The sequence below is a fragment of the Microtus ochrogaster genome, chromosome 8 (assembly GCF_000317375.1).
Source record: "Microtus ochrogaster isolate Prairie Vole_2 chromosome 8, MicOch1.0, whole genome shotgun sequence".
Classification (NCBI taxonomy): domain Eukaryota; kingdom Metazoa; phylum Chordata; class Mammalia; order Rodentia; family Cricetidae; genus Microtus; species Microtus ochrogaster.
This window is the reverse complement of record NC_022015.1, coordinates 576,863-598,559: the sequence shown is the minus strand read 5'-3', so window position 1 is coordinate 598,559 and position 21,697 is coordinate 576,863. Positions and strand designations below refer to the sequence as shown.

The following is a 21,697-nucleotide window of genomic DNA, read 5'->3' as shown; positions in this document are numbered from 1 at the left end:
CCAATCAAGTCCCTCTCCCTCATCAGCTTGAAGAGCAATCAGGGTTCCCTGACCTGTGGGAAGTCCAAGGACCGCCCACATCCATCCAGGTTTAGTAAGTTGAGCATCCAAACTGCCTAGGCTCCCCCAAAGCCAGTATGTGCTGGGATTTTTTTATCCTGTTGGTTTTGACAAGTGTGTAGTAACATTATCTACTACTTAAAAAACACGCTTAAAAAGAGCTCTGTTCATTCTAACAGCTTCACTGCTGCCCCTTGTCCCTGCTCCCCTTCTCTTTGAGGCTCCTGGGTGTGACTCTAGAACGTTCTCATCTAACAGGTGAGGAAGTACTCGTTGCACAGTGGTCAGTGGCAGGCTTTGGATCTGTTTCCTCAGCACCTACTGTGTTGTGCTCAGCTCTAGAGTTACAAAGATGAAAAAATTAAGGCCCCCACCCCTCAAGTAGCTTAGGCTAGCAGGAGACAGAGGGCAGAAACAGCTTGTAATGCTGTGCGGCAATTTCTCAATGGAGAGTTGTGTGAAGGGCAGGGAGCACAGATGTGTGTCAGAACTAGACCTGAGGAACACGGGCTCAGACAAGAGAACGACTCAGGTAGGGAGAGGCTTGCAGAGGCTGAAGGCCACGCTTGTGTCCGGTATCCCTTGCCAATGACACGGTTTCCAGTATATTTCTATAAAGTCTCAACAGCATTTTTTTTGGGGGGGTGAGATTTTAAAAATTATTCTAAAGAGAATGAGAATAGCCAAGATAAAAAGGTGGGGTGTTAGGGAGATTTGCCCCCATCAACGATTAAAACATCACCAAAATGCGTTAATTAAGATGGTAGGGGATTTATGTAAGCAGAGACAGGCGGAGTAACAGCACTAGTAAGAATTCCAGACAAAACCCGGAGGATATATGAGAACCGTAAGTGATTAGCTACGGCTGCCAGTCCAAGGCTGGGTCAGCTTCTTTTCCCTTGAAGTTAAACACTTAACTCTCTACAGCTTGAGACGTTTTCGCTGTGAACGAGAACTCAGTTTTTTTTTTTTTGCAGAGGAGTGTTTGATACATTATTTGAATGTACACAGAAATCTCACCTCAACTCTGACCTGTTCAGCTAGAGGTTTGTGCCCCCAAGATTTGTGTATTTTATTTCAACATATGAACAGTAAAAAAAATGCATACTGCTATTTTAAAAAAATACACTGAAATACAGTTTATGCACATGTAGCCAAATTACAATGTGTTAAAACGTTTACGTTGACAGTAGTGATATATAGAGGCACAAGTCCCCTATTTAGAGAACTAAGGACACAGAAAACCTTACCTGTATAAGCAAGGCTGTGTTGTGACCCAGGCTACTTTGATTCTCCTGGGAGTGTGTAGCCTTGGACCGATCCCCTTCTGCACTCACCAGGCTGGCACATCAGACTGGCACGGCAGGGCACATGCAGACATGAGAGAATGGCTTCTGATGGAGATGTGGGGAAGGGGTGTGAGTAAGATGGGACAGAGAAGAGTCATGCTTGGTCTTCCTCACGCTGCATTTATCGGTCCTGTTCCTGTTCTCTCTATCCTTCTGTTATTCACTTTGGCTGTCTGTTTTCCTGGTAGATATAGTGCACAGAGATCTAAAGCTGGAAAACATAATGGTTAAAAGCAGCTTTTTGGATGATAACAATGAAATGAACTTAAACATAAAGGTAAGAGCCCAGAAATACTACTCAATATTTGCCCAGAAACCGGCAGCAAAGTGCCTACAGACATCTTAGACACAGTTTGGATTCTTTTGAATCTAAGCCATTTGTGCTAAGAAGTAAAAATTCACAAAAGAAGTTGTAACTGATAAAAATGATACTACCAAATGTGTTTTTCAAAGTGCATATTCCTTTGGATGAGTCTAAATCATTAGTTAATAGCAAGCAAACAGATGCTCTGAATTCTAATTAATTTCAAAATTATGTCTGGTAATTTGATGTAAATGTGTTACAGATTTAGAGAAAAACACACCTTGGCTGTGCTTTTGATTCTAAATTAATGCTACAGTCTGTATTTCTCATTGAAATTTTCCCTGGGTATTAATATTTATGTCTTAACCACAATTAATGTGCCAAGTGTTTATTCTTGAAGATTTTATTCAAATTAAGTGTTCCTTAATGTCAAACAAATGATAGAATACATTATTTATTACTTAACACTTTAATAGTGGCTGCTTTCAAAATGTGTGCAAGTGTTATCTCTAGAATCAAATGTGTCTGTAAGTTGGTGCTGCAGAAGCTGAATCCATATGTAGTAGAAACAGACTCAGAAACCCTGCTGGTGTCCCTCAGAGAATGTTCTTCCTAGTTCGTTGTGAACTCCATGCAGGAAAGAGCATCAGTTTATTCTTTGTTGGAATGTGGAGGAATGCCTGAGACAGAGCATGCTCAGTTAACTTTTGGCAAACGAGAGCTCTCCGAGTAATGGAACTGGGTCATGAAGGCTTTAGTATGTTTGTGTCTGTAGAGATGTTGTGTGGAGAGAGACAGATATTAAGCTCCATGTGGGCTATTTATGGACAGCAGTTGATTCAAGGCATACTGATACACACTTGTATTCCCAGCACGGAGAGGCTGAAGCAGAAGGATTGCCATGAGTTTAAGACAAGCCTGGCTGCATAGTGAGTTTTAAGTTGGCCTAGGCTGCAGAGTGAGACTCTATGAAAGGAAAAGAGAGCTGGTTTGGTAAAGTCACATAGTACTTAAAATTATTTCCTTGCACTTTGTAAGGCCCTGACATTTGCATTCAGTGTGAACAAAGAATCCATGCTTTGCTTGCATGCGCCGTGAATGCGCCTTTGTTTCTGCTGTGGGGCAAGGGCATTCCGTTTGAGAGACAACCGAGGGTATGTGACAAATATTTAGTAACTGGAGGTGTAATTACCAAGATTTAGAATGGAGCAAGAGACTGAAGTTGCAGCAAAAGGCCTTCAGGCCGGCTGCGACCAGGTCATGTTGGAGTGAGTTAGCTAATTTGCTTCATTTCAAGTAGTGTAGCAAATGTCTTAGTATACTTGGTTCTCACAAAGGAAATAGTAGTAAGGGAAAACAAGCATTGCTGGTTATACATGTTAAAAAGGAGTCTTAGTGTTGGTAACTATTTTCATTTAAACTCTGCTTTTACTGGACCATAACTCCAGGATCAGAGAAATAGATAACACATTCCAAGGCTAGGCTTTTGCAATGAAAGCCTATAAGCAGTAACTTATAAAAATCTTTACCAAAAGAATTAATAAAAAGCATGAACAGTCAACATCCTGGGTTCTCTCTACCAGAGATGTTGGGCAGAGAGGGAAAGTCAGGTTTTTAGTAGTAACACAAGGAAAAGTCCATCCCCAAGAAGTGAGGATTAAATGCAGTTACTGTGGATGGAGGTCACTGGGTGGCTGAGCCTGTGTATCTGCTCTCAGGTGACTGATTTTGGCTTGGCGGTTAGGAAGCATGGCTCCAGGAGCGAAGGCATGATGCAGACCACGTGTGGCACTCCTATCTATATGGGTAAGTGAGAAGATGCGGAAAAGGTAGAACACCTGAAGTGAGGGGTAGCCAATACCCGCAACCCCAACATTCGGGAGGCTGAGACAGGAGGATTGATAGGCTACATAGTGAGCTCCGATTTATATAATCACCATGCCAATGCGTGCATAGCACTTTATTTTTTTATATCTCTTTCCACCAGTTTCCCTCTCACATCCCAGTACTTCCCAGTCTTCCCATCTCTGAACTTAGCTGTGCCTGAACCATACAGTGGGTACTTATTTGTGTCTTCTGTTCCACAGAACGAGTTTGCTATTTTATGCATGTTGTATCAGTAGTTTATCTGTTTTATGGCTGAAAAGTATACTTTGTTCATTGCTTTTTCCTGCCTCCTTGATGCATAAAGTTTTTAAATTGTTTTATCTTACTTAGGAAAAGGCTACTTTAGATTCTGTTCAGATCCTCCCATTGGCAAAAGACATCTGGTCTGTGGTTACATGGGGAAAATATATCCCAGCACCCTGAGTTTTATGCCTGCTTATTAGTTGTCTACATTGATAACAAGTGGGGGAACAAGAGGGAAGACAGATGGTTTGTGGAGCTTTGCTGACTTCCTAAATGGCTCCTTGGCACAGATATTCTGGCTTCTGCTTCCCCGAGGGCTGCAATGACAGTGCATGTAGAAATGCCCCTGGTAATTAGGAAGACTGACAGAGTGGAGGCCAGGAGGCCTGGCCCTACTGTGGTGCAGTGGTCAGGCGGCCTTCACTGGATCTCATTCAGAATTTGCCTCCATGATAGACACATGGCCATGGAGCAGCTCGCGCTTTGCTGGTTCTGTATTTAAAGTTTTACATGCAGCTAAAGACTGCAAACACACACAACAATTGCAAAAAGAGAAATGGTGTAAATTTTCAATTATTTGGAGACAAATTATTTAATTTGTGAACTATTATAGTTTAGCCTTTTCTCATTCTCCCGTTTATCTTTTGGCTTCTTTTTGTTGTTTTCATTTCATTTAATCATAGAGAGTGGGGAAGATAAAATTCCATTTACTTTTAGAATCTGTTATAAAAGTGTGTGTATGCGTGTATGTGTGTGTGTGTGTGCGCGCACGCGCGCGCGTCTGAATGTATGCATGCTGGAGAGTGTGCACTGACATGTGAGAGCATTACATGCATATGGCCAGTGTGTTAGTGGAGGAGACTGGTGTGCTTTCTCAATAAGAATGCAGATTTCCCATAGGAAGCATTCTTCAGAGTGCGAATGTAGCTAAGTCTCCATGATTTTTACTTTCATTGACAGAGGGTATCAAATGCCTACATGACTGGCTCATAGGATTCTGAGCACAGTTTATTATAAAAACACTGTAAATTTTAATGTTCTTTTAAAGTCTAAACATGTATCTTATTTTTGAGTTTGTGACTGTTTTTTTTTTATATGTGTAAAAGTAGAATAGACCATTTCTCGGTATCATACTGTTTTTTAAAAAGCCACTCACTAGAAAACAAAGCCCTAAAACCTCAACTTAAAGCATGTGGCATCTTAAGGTTAAAGGCACTGTGCTACTTTGAGAGGCTGTTTGAAGGGACCCTGCTGTGAACACCTTTGTCAGTCAGAGAGCCAGGAATTGAGTCGAGCCTACTTGGAGCCTCATCCTGCATTGGGATTCACTGGTGTTTTGATCCAGTCTTATGTGAACGTGCTTTCTATCTCGGTTTTCTTACTTAGAAAATGTGGCAAATAATACATATTCTATCATTATAGTGCTATGATTTCATAATTATTTTCATTATTCTACTGACGTGATTCATAACCACAATATTAGCTTTTCTATGAATCCAGATTTGTATATATTGGCCTTGATTTAAATAATATTTACTTAAGTTGTGTGTTTCCTTATATTTGAGGGAAGGTCTAAGATATTACTGTCTTCTATTATAATTGCAGAACCTTTGTAAGATCACCCGCCATTTCGCAGGAATAGAGAACTGCACATTTAGCAGTGCGGTTTCTGCCATTGTCCCGTTAGGGACTAATTGATAGGAGTGAGGACTTGGTGCCATCAGTTGGGAGGCCTGTACATTATTCATTCAGCATCTGCTGTTGGCTCTTTTCTTTCCCTCTGGAGGAATAATTTGCAACACATCAGCACATTTTTATGCTTTGTATTTAAGCAATTAAAAGTCATTTATTGTATTATTAATATTATTTTGTTTCTGCTTATTTGGCAGCGCCAGAGGTTATCAATGCCCATGAGTACAGCCAGCAGTGCGACATTTGGAGCATAGGTGTCATAATGTACCTTTTGTAAGTAGCCTGTTCGCCCATGTAAGCAAAAGGGGAGCCTCTGACCGTAGATCAACATAGATTTTATTTTATTTATTTTTTAATTGCTTTTATTGAGCTATATATTTTTCTCCCCTCCCCTCCCTTGCTCTCCCCTCCTCTTCTATCCTCTCCCATGGTCCCCACGCTCCCAATTTACTCAGGAGATCTTGTCTTTTTCTACTTCCCATGTAGATTAGATCCATGTAGGTCTCTCTTAGGGTCCTCTTTATTGTGATTTTAAATGAAAACTAGACAATATATTTTTAAAGGTGTCATCTGAAATCCAATCCGGCTGCTGCCCTGCCCTGAGCGCTCCCTCACGAGCTTTCAGGATGACCGCCTAAGTATTTATTTAGTGCTATAGCTCTTGACCTTCAGTTTTGCTTTGCACTGATCTACAAATGCAAGAGTGTCCCACATATCCGAGTGAAAATCTGTCCTTCCTGATCCCTTGCCGAGGCTTAGAGCTTCACTGTAGCCCATCAGTAGTAGGGAAGTAGGCCACCTAGCCCTAGAGCCGCCCACGGGCACAGACACAGTGGGGTGTGGGCACAGTTGGGTGGAGATCACCTGAGGATTTAGGGAGTGTTTTGTATTTCCTAGTTCCCCAAATACCAGGAAAGCCTTGGTAATTCTTGCTCTTCCTTCCCTCTTGCTGTCATGATTCAGTCAAATCCCAACCTACTCCTCCCTCTTTGGCTTTATCAGATCGGGATCTTTCTGGCTGTCTCTCCTGCTTCTGTTTACCTTCCACTCTATCTGCCGATTGCACTGCTCGCACGGTGGTTGACCACAGCATACTCTTTCTGGACTAAAGCTCTCTGACTGATAATTGGTCCTTGCTATAGAAAATTACCAGATCATCTGGCATGTTGTGTCTGAGCAGATCGCTCACAACCTCGCTCTAGCTCGCTTTCCCAGGCTTGGACTGCATGTGTGTTTTCATGTGCCTGCCTTTCTCACCTTCTGCATTGCATGTTGTCGGTATGTGTTTGTGTGCAAGCACAAACGTGTGTGTCATGAGTGCATACTCCCTCTGTGAACTTTTCTCCTAGGTTGGCCATACACTAGAGCTTTCTATTTAGATATATATTTACTATGTATAAACCTTTTCTGAATTTCACAGAGGATTTAAGGCATCATTTTTTTAAAAATCATACAAAATAATAACCTTCAAATTAAGACCATATGACTGGGACATTAGTTCAGTTGATAAAGCGCCTGCCTCGCATGCAGGACTCCCTGGTTTGATCCCCGGCATTGCATGTAGCAGGTGTGGTGGTCCATGCCTGCAGTTTCAGCACTAGAGAAACAGAGGCGGGGGATCAGAACTTAGTTTCCCTTGGCTATATAGTCTGCTCCAGGCACATGAGACTCTGTCTCAATATAACAATAACAATACTAATATAGAAACATAAGCAGTAAGTTTTGCTAACAATGTGTACCTTTGATAGTACTCATTGTGATAAGTGAGCAATACACTTTTTTTTGTTTGTTTGTTTTGAGCCAAGGTTTCTTTGCGTAATAGCCCTGGCTGTTCTAGAACTCACTCTGTAGACCAGTCTGGCCTCAAACTCAGAGATCTGCCTGCCTTTGCCTCCCAAGTACTGGGATTAAAGGTGTACGTCACCACCACCCAGTGAATAATAACATTCTAAAAAACCAAATTACATGGTAATATTACAATATTCTGTTTATCATATCTACTTTCCTTGTTTTAAGTTCTGTGAAAGACAGTTCAAATTATTCATCTTTGCATCCCCGGCATCCGATATAACAGTCAGACCATATTCAGTGCTCAATACATTTGTTAAATTAAATTAAGTGAATTTTCTGAGAGGTGTTCTGTTAGTGACCATTGTTCTGTCTTTAGTGAATCTGAATGCTTTAGCGTTGCTGCAACATTAGTTTTATGGTCGTGTTGGAGATTTTGCTCTTCTGTATCATGTCTAAATACTAACATCACTGTAGTTACATTTTCACAGTTGTGTGAACCGGAAGACACAGGCAGTAGAAGCCAGATGATGTGATTGCGGCTGAGACTGGGCTGGTCCACATGCGTCGTTGCTTAGACAGCATGAAGTATGAATGGATTCATAAAGCTTGTGCCGATTAGAACCTTGGGGCAAAAATCCTGAGTTTAGTCTTTAATTAACATGCAACTATTTAAATACGTCTTTCATTCTCTTAAGACTGTCTATAAAAGTCCATATTAATCTGCATAATGAATCATCACATAATCCATATGGTGTTTTCTACTCTTTGAATTTGCTGTTGAGGAAAGCAAGTGTATCACACACCTTTCATTTCCCCCTCTTTCTTAAATATCTAATTGGAATGTTACTGCTCCAGAGTGTGGTTGCACATCAGTGTAATGGCGCCGTCCTTCATTCACAGAGGATTCTCCCGTAGCTCACCAGGGCCTACTCGTTAGTCTGGCTGTGCCCTGTGGCAGCCATCGACAGCTCCCTTCGTCCCCAGCACAGCGCATTCCCTTCTTCGTGAGGGTTTCTTCCTTGTTTATCAGTTAACTCAGACTCGTTTCTACTTAATTGGACAATGATAGCATACGTTCTGAAGGTGAAATTAACATAAATAAATACTCTTTCTGGCTCCTCTCCTCTGCTGTCCTGATTCTTATTAACGCAACAGAAAACAACAGGCAGCTTTAGGAGGCATTTTTCATGTCTTAGATTCTCTTTTCTGGACGCGCTAGGAAATTGCTGTCATAAAGTTCCATATGCTGCTGATTGACCAACCATTAGATACATTTTGTGTAAATAAAATTGCAAAGGACAGAAAAAAGTGGAAAATTTAAAATCTAGCCCTTAAGCTATAGTTGCTTGTAGAGGCTGAGAAGAGACTGGGGACCGTGCATAACTCTGCTTGATAACAGGCTCAATGAGCTGGGCCTTGGCTGGCCTGCACTGCTTATAATAGATAGCAAATGTCCAGACAACCATTTTTCTGGTTAGTTTCTTTTTGTGTTCTATGGCTTTTAAAATTCCATTTTAAAACTAAGCAGTAGTGAACCAAGTAAGAAGAAAAGTGTCAGAATGAGCTTGAAAAATAAAAAGTATTTAAAGTAAGAGTTTGCACAACAGCCTGACAACTCCTGATCCCCTAACAAGAAATTCTTGCAGGAGAAACTCTCTGCCCCAGACTGTGTCCTTGACTGCCTGCAAAGTTCCTTCATTTTCATTGTCATTGTCATAAAATACCAAATTTTAGCTTGATCAGAAAATGTTCACAATTGGATCTTTAAAGTAAAACTTAGAAAATATAACTGAAGAAAGTCAGTAAAAATACAAAATGTAAAAGACCTAGACTTTATTATACTGAGAATAGACTGTACCTTGGCAAGCGTAATGGAGTAATGCCATTCTGTTTTTAGTAAAGGGGGAAGGGCTGTGCCTGAGAGTTGAGGCATTGCTGTCCCAAGTTCTGCCTGGGTATCCCTGGACTTACCTGCTGGCTGTCTTCAGGGCTGTCCTTAGATGTTGGGATTGTTGTTGATGGTTAGGTGAACATTTACTGAGAATGTACCCTGGACTCAACTCTGAAGCATCCTGTTGGAGCTCTGGCCTAGATCTGGACTCAGCTTGGTTGTTTTGCCCCAAGCTTTGCTAAAAAGAAACCAATGAAATAATCCCTGTGCTCCAGATGCAGGCAGCCCGGTGTGCTTGGGCTGTGCTGGTGTTGGCTTGGTGTTTACCCAGCATCTGCTCTTTCTCACTGATGGTTTACGTCCTGGCCTTCTTTTGAATACTAATGACACAATCGTGCCTGTTTCAATGCCATTTGTCTGAGACTCAGAACCTAGAGAATTCCCAGAGTTATTCTTTGGTTTTATTTTATTTTATTGTTACCATTACTAACATTTGATACAGTATTTTCCACAGACAAAACTGTGGCCTAGCCTATTAAACTCTTAGGAGTGTTGGCAGTCTCTGATAACCCTTTATGGGCTCCTGTGATCTGGTGTATAGTATGGATTTTAAGGGGAAGCCTTCCTTTATACCTGCCACTGTTACTATGCACTCAACCCTCGCACACCTTCCTGCACCCCAGTGTCTCCCCACCTGCAGAATCCTGGGGCATTTGTAGATCTGTGGTCTCGGTGAGTGCCTACTGAGCTGAGACCAGCACTGAGCTGCATGGCCCATTGCTTCCACTCTGTAGCCAGAGAGGACCCTTCTCCTCTTCCATCTGTTACTTTCCTACGAAGCATCACTGCTTCTAAGTCCTGCAGAAAGTTATGTTTTAATAATCTTACGTTGAAAGCATTTGAACAAATGGCTGCCTTTGTTTAGACTGTGTGGAGAGCCACCCTTCTTGGCAAACTCGGAGGAAAAGCTCTTTGAATTAATAAGAAAGGGAGAGCTACAATTCGAAGATCCGGTCTGGGATTCTGTAAGTGATTCTGGTGAGTATAGGTTTGTTATTATTTACTAAAGCAAACAACATAAGAAAATTGACTACTAGTAAAAGTTTTGTAAATCTCTGGTTAATCATAGAAATCTACTTTATATTCAATGATATTTGCTTGTAGAAATAGTGATATCTTCACTGTGATTGTTCATGGTCAAAACTCCCAGAAACAAAACAAAACAAAACAAAACAAAAAATACCAACTAAAAACTTAAGTGGAAACCATGTCTAGATGATGTGTGGCTTTAACTGAGGTTAAGTAAGATTTCAAGGTTTTTCTCCCCTTTATTTGCAGCAAAAAACGTTCTGAAACAACTTATGAAAGTAGATCCTGCTCACAGAATCACAGCTAAGGAACTTCTGGATAACCAGTGGTTGACAGTAAGTTATGGTACTCCTTTTTAAAAACCTTTTTTTTCTGACAGCACTCATTTTATCCAGTCTTAGAGTCTTGAAACAGTCAATTAGTCCCATCCTTTGACAAGTTGAAAAGGAGTGGCGAGTCTCGACACATTTCTGAAAAGGGCAGTTCCAAATGGTTTCGACTGTCACCACAGTTGCTCTTGCGTATTTATAGACATTCAAATGAACTTTGTTTGTCCTTTGTCACAGAGGCTTCGTGTCCAGCAGAACAGAGCTGAGGACTGTCTTAGAAGCTGTGCAGAGTGAAGCAGTCAGGACATCCAGATATGAAGCCCTAGAACCAGTTATAGCTCTCAGTCCTTTGAGTACAGAGAGTCTTCAGGGAACCTTGGAAAACACGCTTCCAATGTCTTTATCACCTGGGCTGAACTCTTTAGTCTATTTATTTTCATGTTGCTCTCCGCCATTAGACTACAAACCCTGATGCAGACACTTTGACATTGCTATGCTAGAACAGGACCAGTCACAGCTGGAATTTGGGCGAGCCTCTCTTGAATCTTTAGCTGGAAACATTGCTATAAGTGTGTCTTTAGTCCCCAGTTTTCTACGTTAGTCACCGCTGACAGCTATTGAGATGTGAAGGAAGTGTGCAGTCCCCTCCTACATGGAGCAGCCATGGCATTCTTCAGGCCTTTCTGCTTTCCTGGTGACTTGGAATATAATGGCTGGTGATTGGGTCGCCATCCTGGACAGCAAAGTAGAACTACAACTGCATTGGGGCTGGTGAACAACAATAAAATATGGGGTGCCAGGCACATAGTGCACAAAGTCACCATGCCAATCATTCCGGAACTTTTTGTTTTAGCAGAAAGTAAATTTCTTTTTATCTTTAGGGTACTTTGGAATATGCAAGCAAGCCTAATCCTAGTTATTACAATTATCAATGAACAGTTAATAATGAGTGATTTCTTTTGAGTAAACAGTTCACTGTTAGATCGATAGAGATAGCAAGAAAAGTATGAGATTTGATACTAGAAGTTATTAGCATTATATGAAATGATTATTGACAGTATCCACTGAAAATTAAACATATATCTAGTCACTGTTCTAGGTATCAAGAACACAAATACAATTATATTTGAAATGAAAATTATGTGTGTAGTTTTATTCTTGAAGTCATTCCGGGCATTAGGTGAACAATGACTTAGAGACAGAGAATTTGGTAAATATTGAGGCATCATTTCTGAGAGGTGGTAGCAGTTTGGATATGGTAGCAACAACAGAAACAAAGAGAAACACACGTGTGATACAGGATTTAGACGTGTGAGTGAAAGGGCTGTGTTGTAGTTCAGCGGTTGGGTGTTTGTTCCAGCTGGTTGAGCGTGGTTCCATTCATCGAGATGTGGACAGCTATGGAGAGTAGATTCTCCCTGTAGGGCATGGGTGGTGAATCAAGAGGTCTGATTTAGGTGATGTTTAAAATGTTATGTGACAGACAAGTAGATACGGATCTGTTCTGTTATAAACTGGAGAACCACGAATACATAGATGCCATGTAAAACCACAGGCGTAAGAGATAAATTAGGAATCAAGCAAAGACAGAAGAGGCCTCAGCATGCTGTTAACACTGCAGCGTCTAGAAGAGTCCCACAGAAGTTTAGATGCCATAAATATGTTGTCGTAGCAGTTTTAAAATTCTCTAATTTTCTTTTTACAATTTGGAACCATTTCTTTGAATAACAATTCTTTTTCTTTAAGGCTAAAACATAGTTTTCTCTCAAGAATATGATGTATCTGCCCTCTTCTGTAACTATTTTGATCCCTTCCCGGATTCTGTGCCGTAATTATTTCTGGCCCAGCAGCTAGATCATTGTGAGAAGTACGCAGTAGATCTGTAGTACGGGAAAGTGAGTTGTAAAACAGATGGCAGCTTTAGAAAGTTGTCTCTTTTCAGCATCACATAGCATTCGGGTTTGGCCATTTAATTATTTGTTTTCTAATTAGTACAGCTTTATTTCTGGCTTTGGTCATTTTTCCAGAAGTCTCCATTTTCGAGTCTCTAACATTTGTGTCTCTGAAGCCTTTGCCAAATGGCTGAAAAGCGACAGATACTGAGTGCTATATTGGACTCTCCTAGTTGAGTGCATGAAGTTTAGCATGCTGGCATTTTCCAGGCTTCTGAGAGGCATGACTCGTTTCTTCCTAACACTGAAGTTTCCCTTCCTGTAATTCATGTGCTGATTGAAATCGTCTAAAGCGAGCAAGACGGTTCCCTTGGAGCCTCACTGCTTCGTACAGAGCCTGCTTTTCCTAATACCTTATGCTTGGTAACAGGTTCTTTTTGAAGAGCTTTATTACACAAAAAAGTCTTTGTAGTTTAGCCTATGTATTGTGCATTTTGGACCATGGTACGTATCTTAAAAGTATCCCAAGAAAAAGAATTATTTCTTTTTCTATACATTTAAGTGAACAGAATTTCAAATAAATGCTGAGTACCACCGTGGTTCCAAAGGCTGAATGGTAGATGTGAAAAGCAGCAGCTAAGGTGCCCATCGTCAGGGGCAGGGTTTGAAGAGCCCTCCTCTGACTAGGAATGCGCTGGAATCTTCTGCCTCCTCTTCTGCTATTTCTTTCCTGTCAGCATCAGATCAGGAAATGGGCACTTCTTACTAAACCTTTTTTGTGGCCTCTCACTTTCTTCAAGTCCCTAGGTCACAGATTAACACCAAGAATTTATATTTTTAAAACACATCTCCAGGGACCTTACATTTGAAGACAACTGGCATAAAGAGAATATATATTAGGAGAATTATTTTATTCTGTGGCTTTAAAAGGAATAGCTTCCAGTTCTGAACATCACTAGAATTTTTCTTTCAAAGGTAAATCCTTCAATATGTTTTTAATACATGCTGCTAGGTCACAGACCCATGAGCATTCCCCCTCTTTGCTAGAAACCGGGCCCAGCCCCCCATGTCTCTCTCTATTATGCAAGATTGGTAAGAAAGGATGCTGTACTATGGGCCTTGTAGTCTCTCCCTCCTGCAGCTCCAGGATAAATCTGTGGTCCTACCTAGTTCTGCCCCTGTGCTCTTGACAAGTAGGCCAGCCTAGATCACGTGGTGTGGAGAAGTCAGAACCCCCCCTTTGTTCTTTGGAACTGGAGGATATGTCTATCCCGTCAGGGCCCCTGCCACACTACACATGATGTTGTGTTGTGTGGTATTTTGTGTTCTGACAAACAAAGCTGGCCTGGAGATCAGAGGGCAGACCTAGCCACTAGTTAACCATAGAAGCCAGGCAGTAGGGGCACATGCCTTCAATCCCAGCACTCAGGAGGTGGAGACAGGAAGTGATAAGGTGGGGTGAAGACAGGATCTCAGCAATTGTGGGATGCTGGAATGAGAGAGGGAGGAGGCAACTGGCGACAGCTCCTGCTTCTCTGCTCTTTCCGGTCCTTACCCCGATATCTGACTCCGGGTTTTGATTAAGATTATGTAGACTAACACTTCGGTGGTGTAATGTAGCTCCTCCTGAAGAAAAGACTGTTTTCAAGGCCTTGTTGTGCTGCCTCAGGTCCTGATGCTGTCTTCTAGTATTCTCCCACTGGACCATGGCTCTCAGTGGTTGTGAGGCCTTCTCCTACAAGTTTATCCTCAAGGGTCTTTAGGTGTCAGCTCCTACTACAAACTGTCTATTGTTTCTTTACTTCTCAACACTCACTGCTTGTCAGGTCAATTGCAGATAATGAAAATGGAGTCTGCCGTAAGGAGCCTGCAGTCTAGTCAAGCAAGCAAGCAATATAAGGCACACATTGCAAGGAAGAAGACACAGGGAATTTTAAGTGGTCAGAAGTAGAGGGACAGATGTTATGAAGCCAGGAAGTTCAATCTGACAGGCAGATGAGATGCTGAAGGAAACCAGGGGAGAAAGGGAACTGAATCCCAAGTCAAAGAGTTTTACCTTCACTCTGTAGTGAACAATTGTGTGGGGGGCCAATTTGCAAGATGACTTATTTTAAATAAGTCACTATCCATTTAAATATTGACCCCAATCTTAACAAGTATCGTTTGACTTTGCATTTTCAGCACTGTCAGGACACAAAGATGAACAACATGATCTCTTCCACAAGCTTTGTTCTGTGACCAGTCTGCAGAGGCACTAGTGACCAAGGTTCAGGGCCAGTTCCAGGAAAGTCTCCCCTGCTGTGCCAGCAGGGCCCTTGTCCATAATTTACACATTGTTATTCAAGTTTTAGACACTAGCTTTTGACCTTTAGCCTTGATAGCCACACCCATAAGAGGACGGACAAGTTATGGCACCTAACTCAAGGTGGGCGGCTTTTTCCTCCTATATATTTTCGTCCTAAACATTTTAGAATCCCTTCTGCCATTCTACTACACGGTTCTCTTGAATTCCAAGTTATCCTCCTGTCCATACATATGCATGCATGTATGAATATGTTTTACATCCCTAATTAATGAAACTTTCAATAAAATTATGTCAGGAAGAGGCTCATAAACCAGGACACAAGATTTAGTCAGTACTCAGTCACTGATAATTACTCAAAACTGAAGGGGACCTGTGGACCAGTCTGGTATCGTCTGTCTGTGGGTTCTCCACATCTAGTAAAGGCACAGGCAGATTTGTAAGGAGGAATCACATCCTGCCGCTCAGCAGTCATACGCAATTTGAGGATAACTGGGATAACAAATTGAGTTCATCAAAGGAAAAATAACTTTAGACCTAACATTTTACATCCATCCAAATGATCACTGACATGAAAATAAATGTGAAAGTATTTTTAAATAAACAAGACCTCAGAGAGTCCAGCACTAGGCCCACACTTAGCACACTTGATGGAAGTGTTAAAGAGAGCTATATGCATAGGTATCTTTACATACCTAGAGTAAAGGTTATTGGTGTCCTGAGCAAAACAATAAACAATACCAAAGGAGAAAAATATTCATAATAATCCAGAATTAAAAGTTCAGATAATATGAATATTATCTCAACATTAGGTACACTGGGGAGGGAGTGAAATCATGGACTCTTGAAAAGATGGAAAAGGAGACAACATAGATAATGGGGTTTAAATACTGAAAGAGTAAAAGGAGGTACACGGCGGAACAATTGAAATAACAAACTCAGATGGTAGAAACATCTCCTAATTTAAAAATAATTATAAACAAATTGATTTAAATGCCCATTTAAAGATATATCATCAAGTTGAAATTTTTTAAAATCTATTTATCAGAAACACACTTGTTTTAATGTTTCACTAAATTTTTCTTTAACTATTTCATACATGTGTGTAGGTAATGCATTCTGATTTCCTGACATTAAAATTTCAGGAAACCCTAACAGAGTAAACCAATATAAAACAGTTGAAAAAGTGAGACTCGGTGTGGAAATGAGCCAAGGATGCAAAGGCAGAGCAGAGACTGGCAAGGAAGTCTGTAAAGAATAACAAAATAGATAAACTGTTAAGAAATAAATTTATTTATTTACTTAATGTGTATAAGCATTTTCCTGTGTATGTCTGTGTGCCGTGTGCATGTGTCCACATGGTGGCTCACAACCTTTCGTAACTCTAGTTCCAGGGGCTCTGACACCTTCTTCTGGTTTCCTGGGACATCACATGCATGTGGCACACATACATACAAGCAGGCAAGAAGTTATGTACATAAAATAAAATAAATTTTTAATGAAAAGTATTTTTCTTAAAGATTTGTAGTTCTCCTTGTATTCTGAATAGGAGCCCTTTGTCATCTGTATATAAGCACACACGCGAATGCATATATGTGTGTATAATTTTCCCTCTGTTATGTATCTTTTCCACTTCCTAGTACTGTCTTTGGTGAATAATTATAACCTTGATAAAAATTCCATGTACCATTTTTTGAATACTCAATAGACTTGGCGCCCTGCACAGGAACGTTTTAGCTCCCCCCCCCCCGGCCATGAAGACAACCTTGTGTGTTACCCCAGAAGCTTTTGTAGTTCTAGCCTCACGTCTAGACCCTTTCCACACCGTGAGGTACTTTTCACACGTGTTGTAATATAGGAATCAAGATTCATGATTCCTCATGACAGGGTAGCCGATGGCCTTGGCAATGTCATTTTGAAAGAGAAAAAAATTCTAAGGTCTGATCCTCATTTTATCAAGTTAAAACAGCTAAAGAAACATTCTACTTTGAATACACACAGGTATCATTAAAATCTAAACAAGACATGGAGGAAATGGCAGTCCCCTCAGGAAGCCAGGGTGGAAGGAACAAAGTGGATGGTGCAGTTTAGTGTTCATTTTCTGCTTGTATAGAAGTGCACCACATTATAACTGAGAGGGTAAATGGAAGAAATTCTTTGGCTGGATTAATAATGAAAATGCAGTTTTGGACAATAAGGATATAAATGCAGTTCCAGTGTACCCAAAGCCCAGGAAGAAGTATTTAGAACCAGAAAATAAAATGAATCACAAAAATGATTTAAATGCTCTACCTTCTAAGAATTTAAATAGTTCTTTCTTCATTTTTTTTGTTGGAAGCAAAGACATAAAAACATCTCACTTTTGAAAGATTTCCCTCCATGTCATTAGGTTCATTTGCTTCCTGAACACCAACACAGACAATTTGAATTGTCTTTGGTACTACATAGATTATATATAGATTATATATACACACATATATAAAGTAATATTGAAGATGGCATGAGCTATGCCTTCCTTTTCTTGTGAAGTGGAAGAGCTGATTTAGGGGAAAGCAGGAGAGGATTAGCACAAACCCTTGCTCAGGCAGATCGAGAGTTCCAAAACTGATTCCTCAAGCCATAGCTGTCCACCTGTTCCTCAGCAAGCCTCCTTACAGCCAGGTGTGTGATGCCCCAGTCTGAAGAGTGTTGGTGTGAAGGCTCAGCTTTACCTCTGACTGGAAACTCTGGGCTGCAGTTGGAGGTGCACCACCTCCTGAAGGCTAGGAGTACCAACACTAGCCTCATCCACTCGTTTGCTGCTACACTTGTGAGAAATCAAGGGACCAACTGTGTTCAACATGAAGCAGAAAACTGAAGCCTACCTTAGTGGCTGCTGTTACCATCCAGGCCATCATGGTGACTGATCATTCAGTGCTTGTGTGGCTCTCTACAGTTTGCACATGCTTTTTCCTGCTGCTTACATTGCTGATTAGTTCTATTAAGTCCATGGCATCGTGTTGTAAGAAGTCGCTTGTTTGTTCCTGGCTGCTCAATCCCAAAGTAACCACATAGAAACCGTATTAATTAAATCACTGCTTGGCTCATTAGCTCTAGCTTCTTATTGGCTAGCCATTACATATTAATTTAACCCATCTCCATTAATCTGTGTATCACCATGTAGCAGTGACTTACTAGCAAAGTTTTGGTATGTATCTCTGGTGGAGCTACATGGCTTCCCTCTGACTCCACCCTTCTTTCTCCCAGCATTCAATTTAGTTTTCCCTGCCTAGCTCTGTTCTACCCTATCAGGCAAAGCCAGTGTCGTCATTAACCAATGGTATTCACAGCATACAGAGGGGATCCCACATCAGCGTTGCCCGTGGTAAATGGTTTAAATGGTAAACAAAGCAGAAAAATTAACATGTTACTCTCTCTCCTCTCACACTACACAAATAGGTTCATAGTCTGTAAACTGCTCTTTTCCCCTTGATATATATTGGAAAGATTCTCCTAAGAATGTACAATGTTGTATCTTAAACTATGGATGTTCTATAATTTTGCAAATTTCCCCCTATAGCATGAAATATGTAAATTGTTTCATTTCTTTCCTGTTAAAATCAGTGGCTCAGTAAATGTTCTCATAAATATAGTTTTGCACATTATGCTATGTTAGCATATGTATAGAATAAGTTCTGAATGATGGGATCACTGGTCAGAGAGACTACATGCTACACATTTTGATAGGTTATCAATAATTTGCCTGCTATAAGAAGAAAGTAAATATGGCTCTTTGGGTCTGGAGTAAGGACTCAGCAGTTAAGAGTGCTCATTCAGCACCCACATTGAGCAACTCACAGCGCCTGTACCCCTAGCTCCCGTAACTCCAGTGCCCTCTTCTAGACTCTGTTGAACTCTAGAAACCTGCATGCACACCACGTACACACACACACACACACACACACACACACACACACACACACCTAAAAGTAAATCTTTAAAGAAAAAATAGAATTTGATTACACCCTCATGAACACAGGTTATCACATTTTAATTTATTCAAACTGTTATATAAAAATGAATACCTCAGTTTTTGGACTGGGCTTTATTAATTTTGTAAAGTTAAGTATCCTTTTATATGCTTTTAATAAAGTGTTTCATTTTTTGTTGAAAAATTTATTCCTAGTAACATCACCAGTGGAAATGTTTTCAGAAGTAGGAACTGACGAGAAGTTCCAGAATGTTCTCCAGCTTTGCCGATTTTATTTTCTCACATTTTACTGCAGCTTACATGTCTAGTTCATGAAGAGTCCTTGTTAAACATGCACTATTTACAGAATGATGATAGGTACTCTTTGAAAGTCAGACTTCATTAGATGAGGGAATACCACTTAGTCTCCATTTGTGGGGCTAGCCACTAAGGCAAAGAATCAAAGCCTTAGCAATGACCAAATGATCATTGCTTCTCTGTGAGTACACACCCCTGCCTAGTTTTTCCATACTAAAACATATTAGCCTGTTGGCTGTGCAGTGGAAATACTCCAACCCAAAAGGTCTCTACTTGGGGCAGCCTCCAGTTATCAAATGGTCACTGCTGTCTCGGAAGTGAAGAGTTCAATGTCTGACCTGGATTCAGCCAGCAAAGAGACTTCCTCAGCTAGCACTGCCGCGCTGAGGTGATATACAATCTAGTGCCTGCTGGCAGTTCTAGTCCATTTCATTTGTTTCTTCAACTGGTTAGTTTGTTTATAGTTTGTTAGACTGGAACACCCATAGCTATAGACCATCACTTACTGGTTAGTCTATGTATCTGATACAATTTCTCCTTCAACTGCTAACAAGCCTGAAGTGATAGCCCGTGAATGGGTTTTAGACACAGACAGCATGGACTTCACTTCCCAGTGTCCAAGTGTCCAAGCTTGCTAGTACAAGTGAGTACTGGAGGCAAGGAGTTAACTTTCTAAGTGGTGGAGTGTTTGTGATGATGATTCTATTTTAGATCCCTTTCCTTTCCTTACAATCTCTTTGGATTGAGAAATAGGGCAATTTCGTTGAGTACAAAGACGCTCTCACTATATAGTGTTAGCCACTGAGCTCTTGGGTAGGCTTATAGGCGATCCCGGACACTTGAAAGCTCCCTAGAGATGTGGATTTAAGAGAATGTAGGTGATCCTTACTCTACGCGATAACACAGGGATGTAAAATTACAGCACAGGGTGAAACTCTGCAAAACAATCTTAACTAATTGGGGGAAAAAAATCTATGTCCAAACATCTCTGTTAAAACCCTAAATATAAAAACTCTGCTCATTGTAGATGTACATAAAGGTGAAATAAATCAGGCCAATGTACATATCATACATTATAGAAGTTTAGAGCTGTGCAGATGGTGAGGTTGGTGGTGGTGTTGGTAAGCGTTCACTAAGACTGGTTTGTGCAGTCCGGCCTTCTTGCCCTAGTACTGACCTTATGGAGTGAGGGTCAGCGTTGAGTCCAGCAAACTCTCCCGCTGTTTGCTGCATTTTATCTGCGCCCAGCATTGTCTTCTTGTGCTTTCTATGTCTGAGACTTCTCTGGGAGTTCTCTGCAGGCATTTTTCCTTAGAAGTGTTTCCATCCTTTCTGCTACTTGTCAAATTTGTGTCTTCTACTTCCTTTGGCTGCAGAGGAAGGAGTGTCAGGGTCCCCATCACAAACTATTTCTTTTGCTATTCTACCTCTGTTTGATTTAAATTTTACTCTTAGTATCAACATTTTCTTTGCTTTGCTACACTTTTATCTTTGTTGACTAATTCCCTGGAGACAAGGAGATAGGTGGATGAACTGGCCAGCAGATACCTAGTACCCAGGGGCAGATACGCTTTGAAAGAAGTGAGCCAGTTGATCATGGATTGTGATGGCATCTGTTTGGTGTGGGCTGCAAAGCCAGCAGTGAGGTTTGCAATTTACATAATGACATTTCATATACCGTGGTGTGTGAAGTCTGAGCTGTGCTCTTGAGAGACTGACGCTGTTAGTCAAACTGTGATAATAAATGTTTGCTCATCAGGACTTTGCACAGCACAGATTGGTATGGTAGGCTGCTGTCATACTATGCAGCTCGCGTGTGAGCTCCACCGTGGCTACTGTCTTTTTGGGCGTGGTCATGTGCAGATGGGCCCGTCTTGCTAAGGCATCTGTGAGGTGATTACAGGGTACAGGCATTCACTTTGTTCTCCCTGTCAGGATAGGCTGCATGTCCTGTGATAAAGAATGACTTCCAAGTCCCAGCGCTTAGTATCTTCCATTGCGAATTGCCTGGCAGGACTGGGAGTTGCTTTGTTCTTAGTCAGAGCTCACAGAGGCTCCAGACCTTTGTGGGTACCTGGTTGGAGCAGGGAGCGTGATGAATTATGTAGTATCTCCCAAAATGTGTCACCTAAAAGTGATATATTCATTTTGACAAAGTCACAAATCCAGTTCAGAGAGAGTAGAGGGGTAAAATCCACAGTATCCAAAGAGTTAACCTGGGGCTATTTATTTGGACAGGACTGCGGTTACAGACAGTTATGTCGGCCTGTATCTTTGCTAATGAGATATTAAATTGAGCCCAAGATGTGCATATCCAAAGTCTAGGATCCTGGGAACTGTGGATTCTGACAGAAGTCAGGATGAATCTAAGAAGTTGCAAGCCCTGGAGGTCAGAACTCAATCCAATGCGCTCCTAGGCAATCAGGATTTCAGATGGCTCTAGTCTCCCTTGGCTGCTGCCTCGGCCCAGTGTGTGCTCCAGCTCTAATGGCGCCTAATAGAGATGACTTTTAAATTGGCCTTGAAGGTGGTGTAGGCCATGGTTGTCAGAACGGGAAGGTAAATCGGGGCAGAGGAGACCTGAGCACAGCCAGTGTAGAG

The 21,697-nt window shown here is 41.2% G+C and overlaps 1 protein-coding gene across 3 annotated transcripts in view; it reads left to right on the top strand.

Moving 5' to 3' along the window:
* Positions 1–21,697, top strand: part of Stk33 (serine/threonine kinase 33) — a 174,632-nt gene that overhangs the window by 122,515 nt on the left and 30,420 nt on the right. For 2 of the 3 annotated variants that reach the window (XM_026781109.1, XM_026781110.1), the window contains exons 7-12: positions 1,038–1,106; positions 1,598–1,686; positions 3,432–3,519; positions 5,733–5,808; positions 10,143–10,255; positions 10,556–10,641. In XM_026781109.1, coding sequence (XP_026636910.1) covers positions 1,038–1,106; positions 1,598–1,686; positions 3,432–3,519; positions 5,733–5,808; positions 10,143–10,255; positions 10,556–10,641 — 521 coding nt within the window. The remainder of the gene's footprint in view (positions 1–1,037; positions 1,107–1,597; positions 1,687–3,431; positions 3,520–5,732; positions 5,809–10,142; positions 10,256–10,555; positions 10,642–21,697) is intronic. The other variant, XM_026781111.1, reaches the window with a different exon arrangement.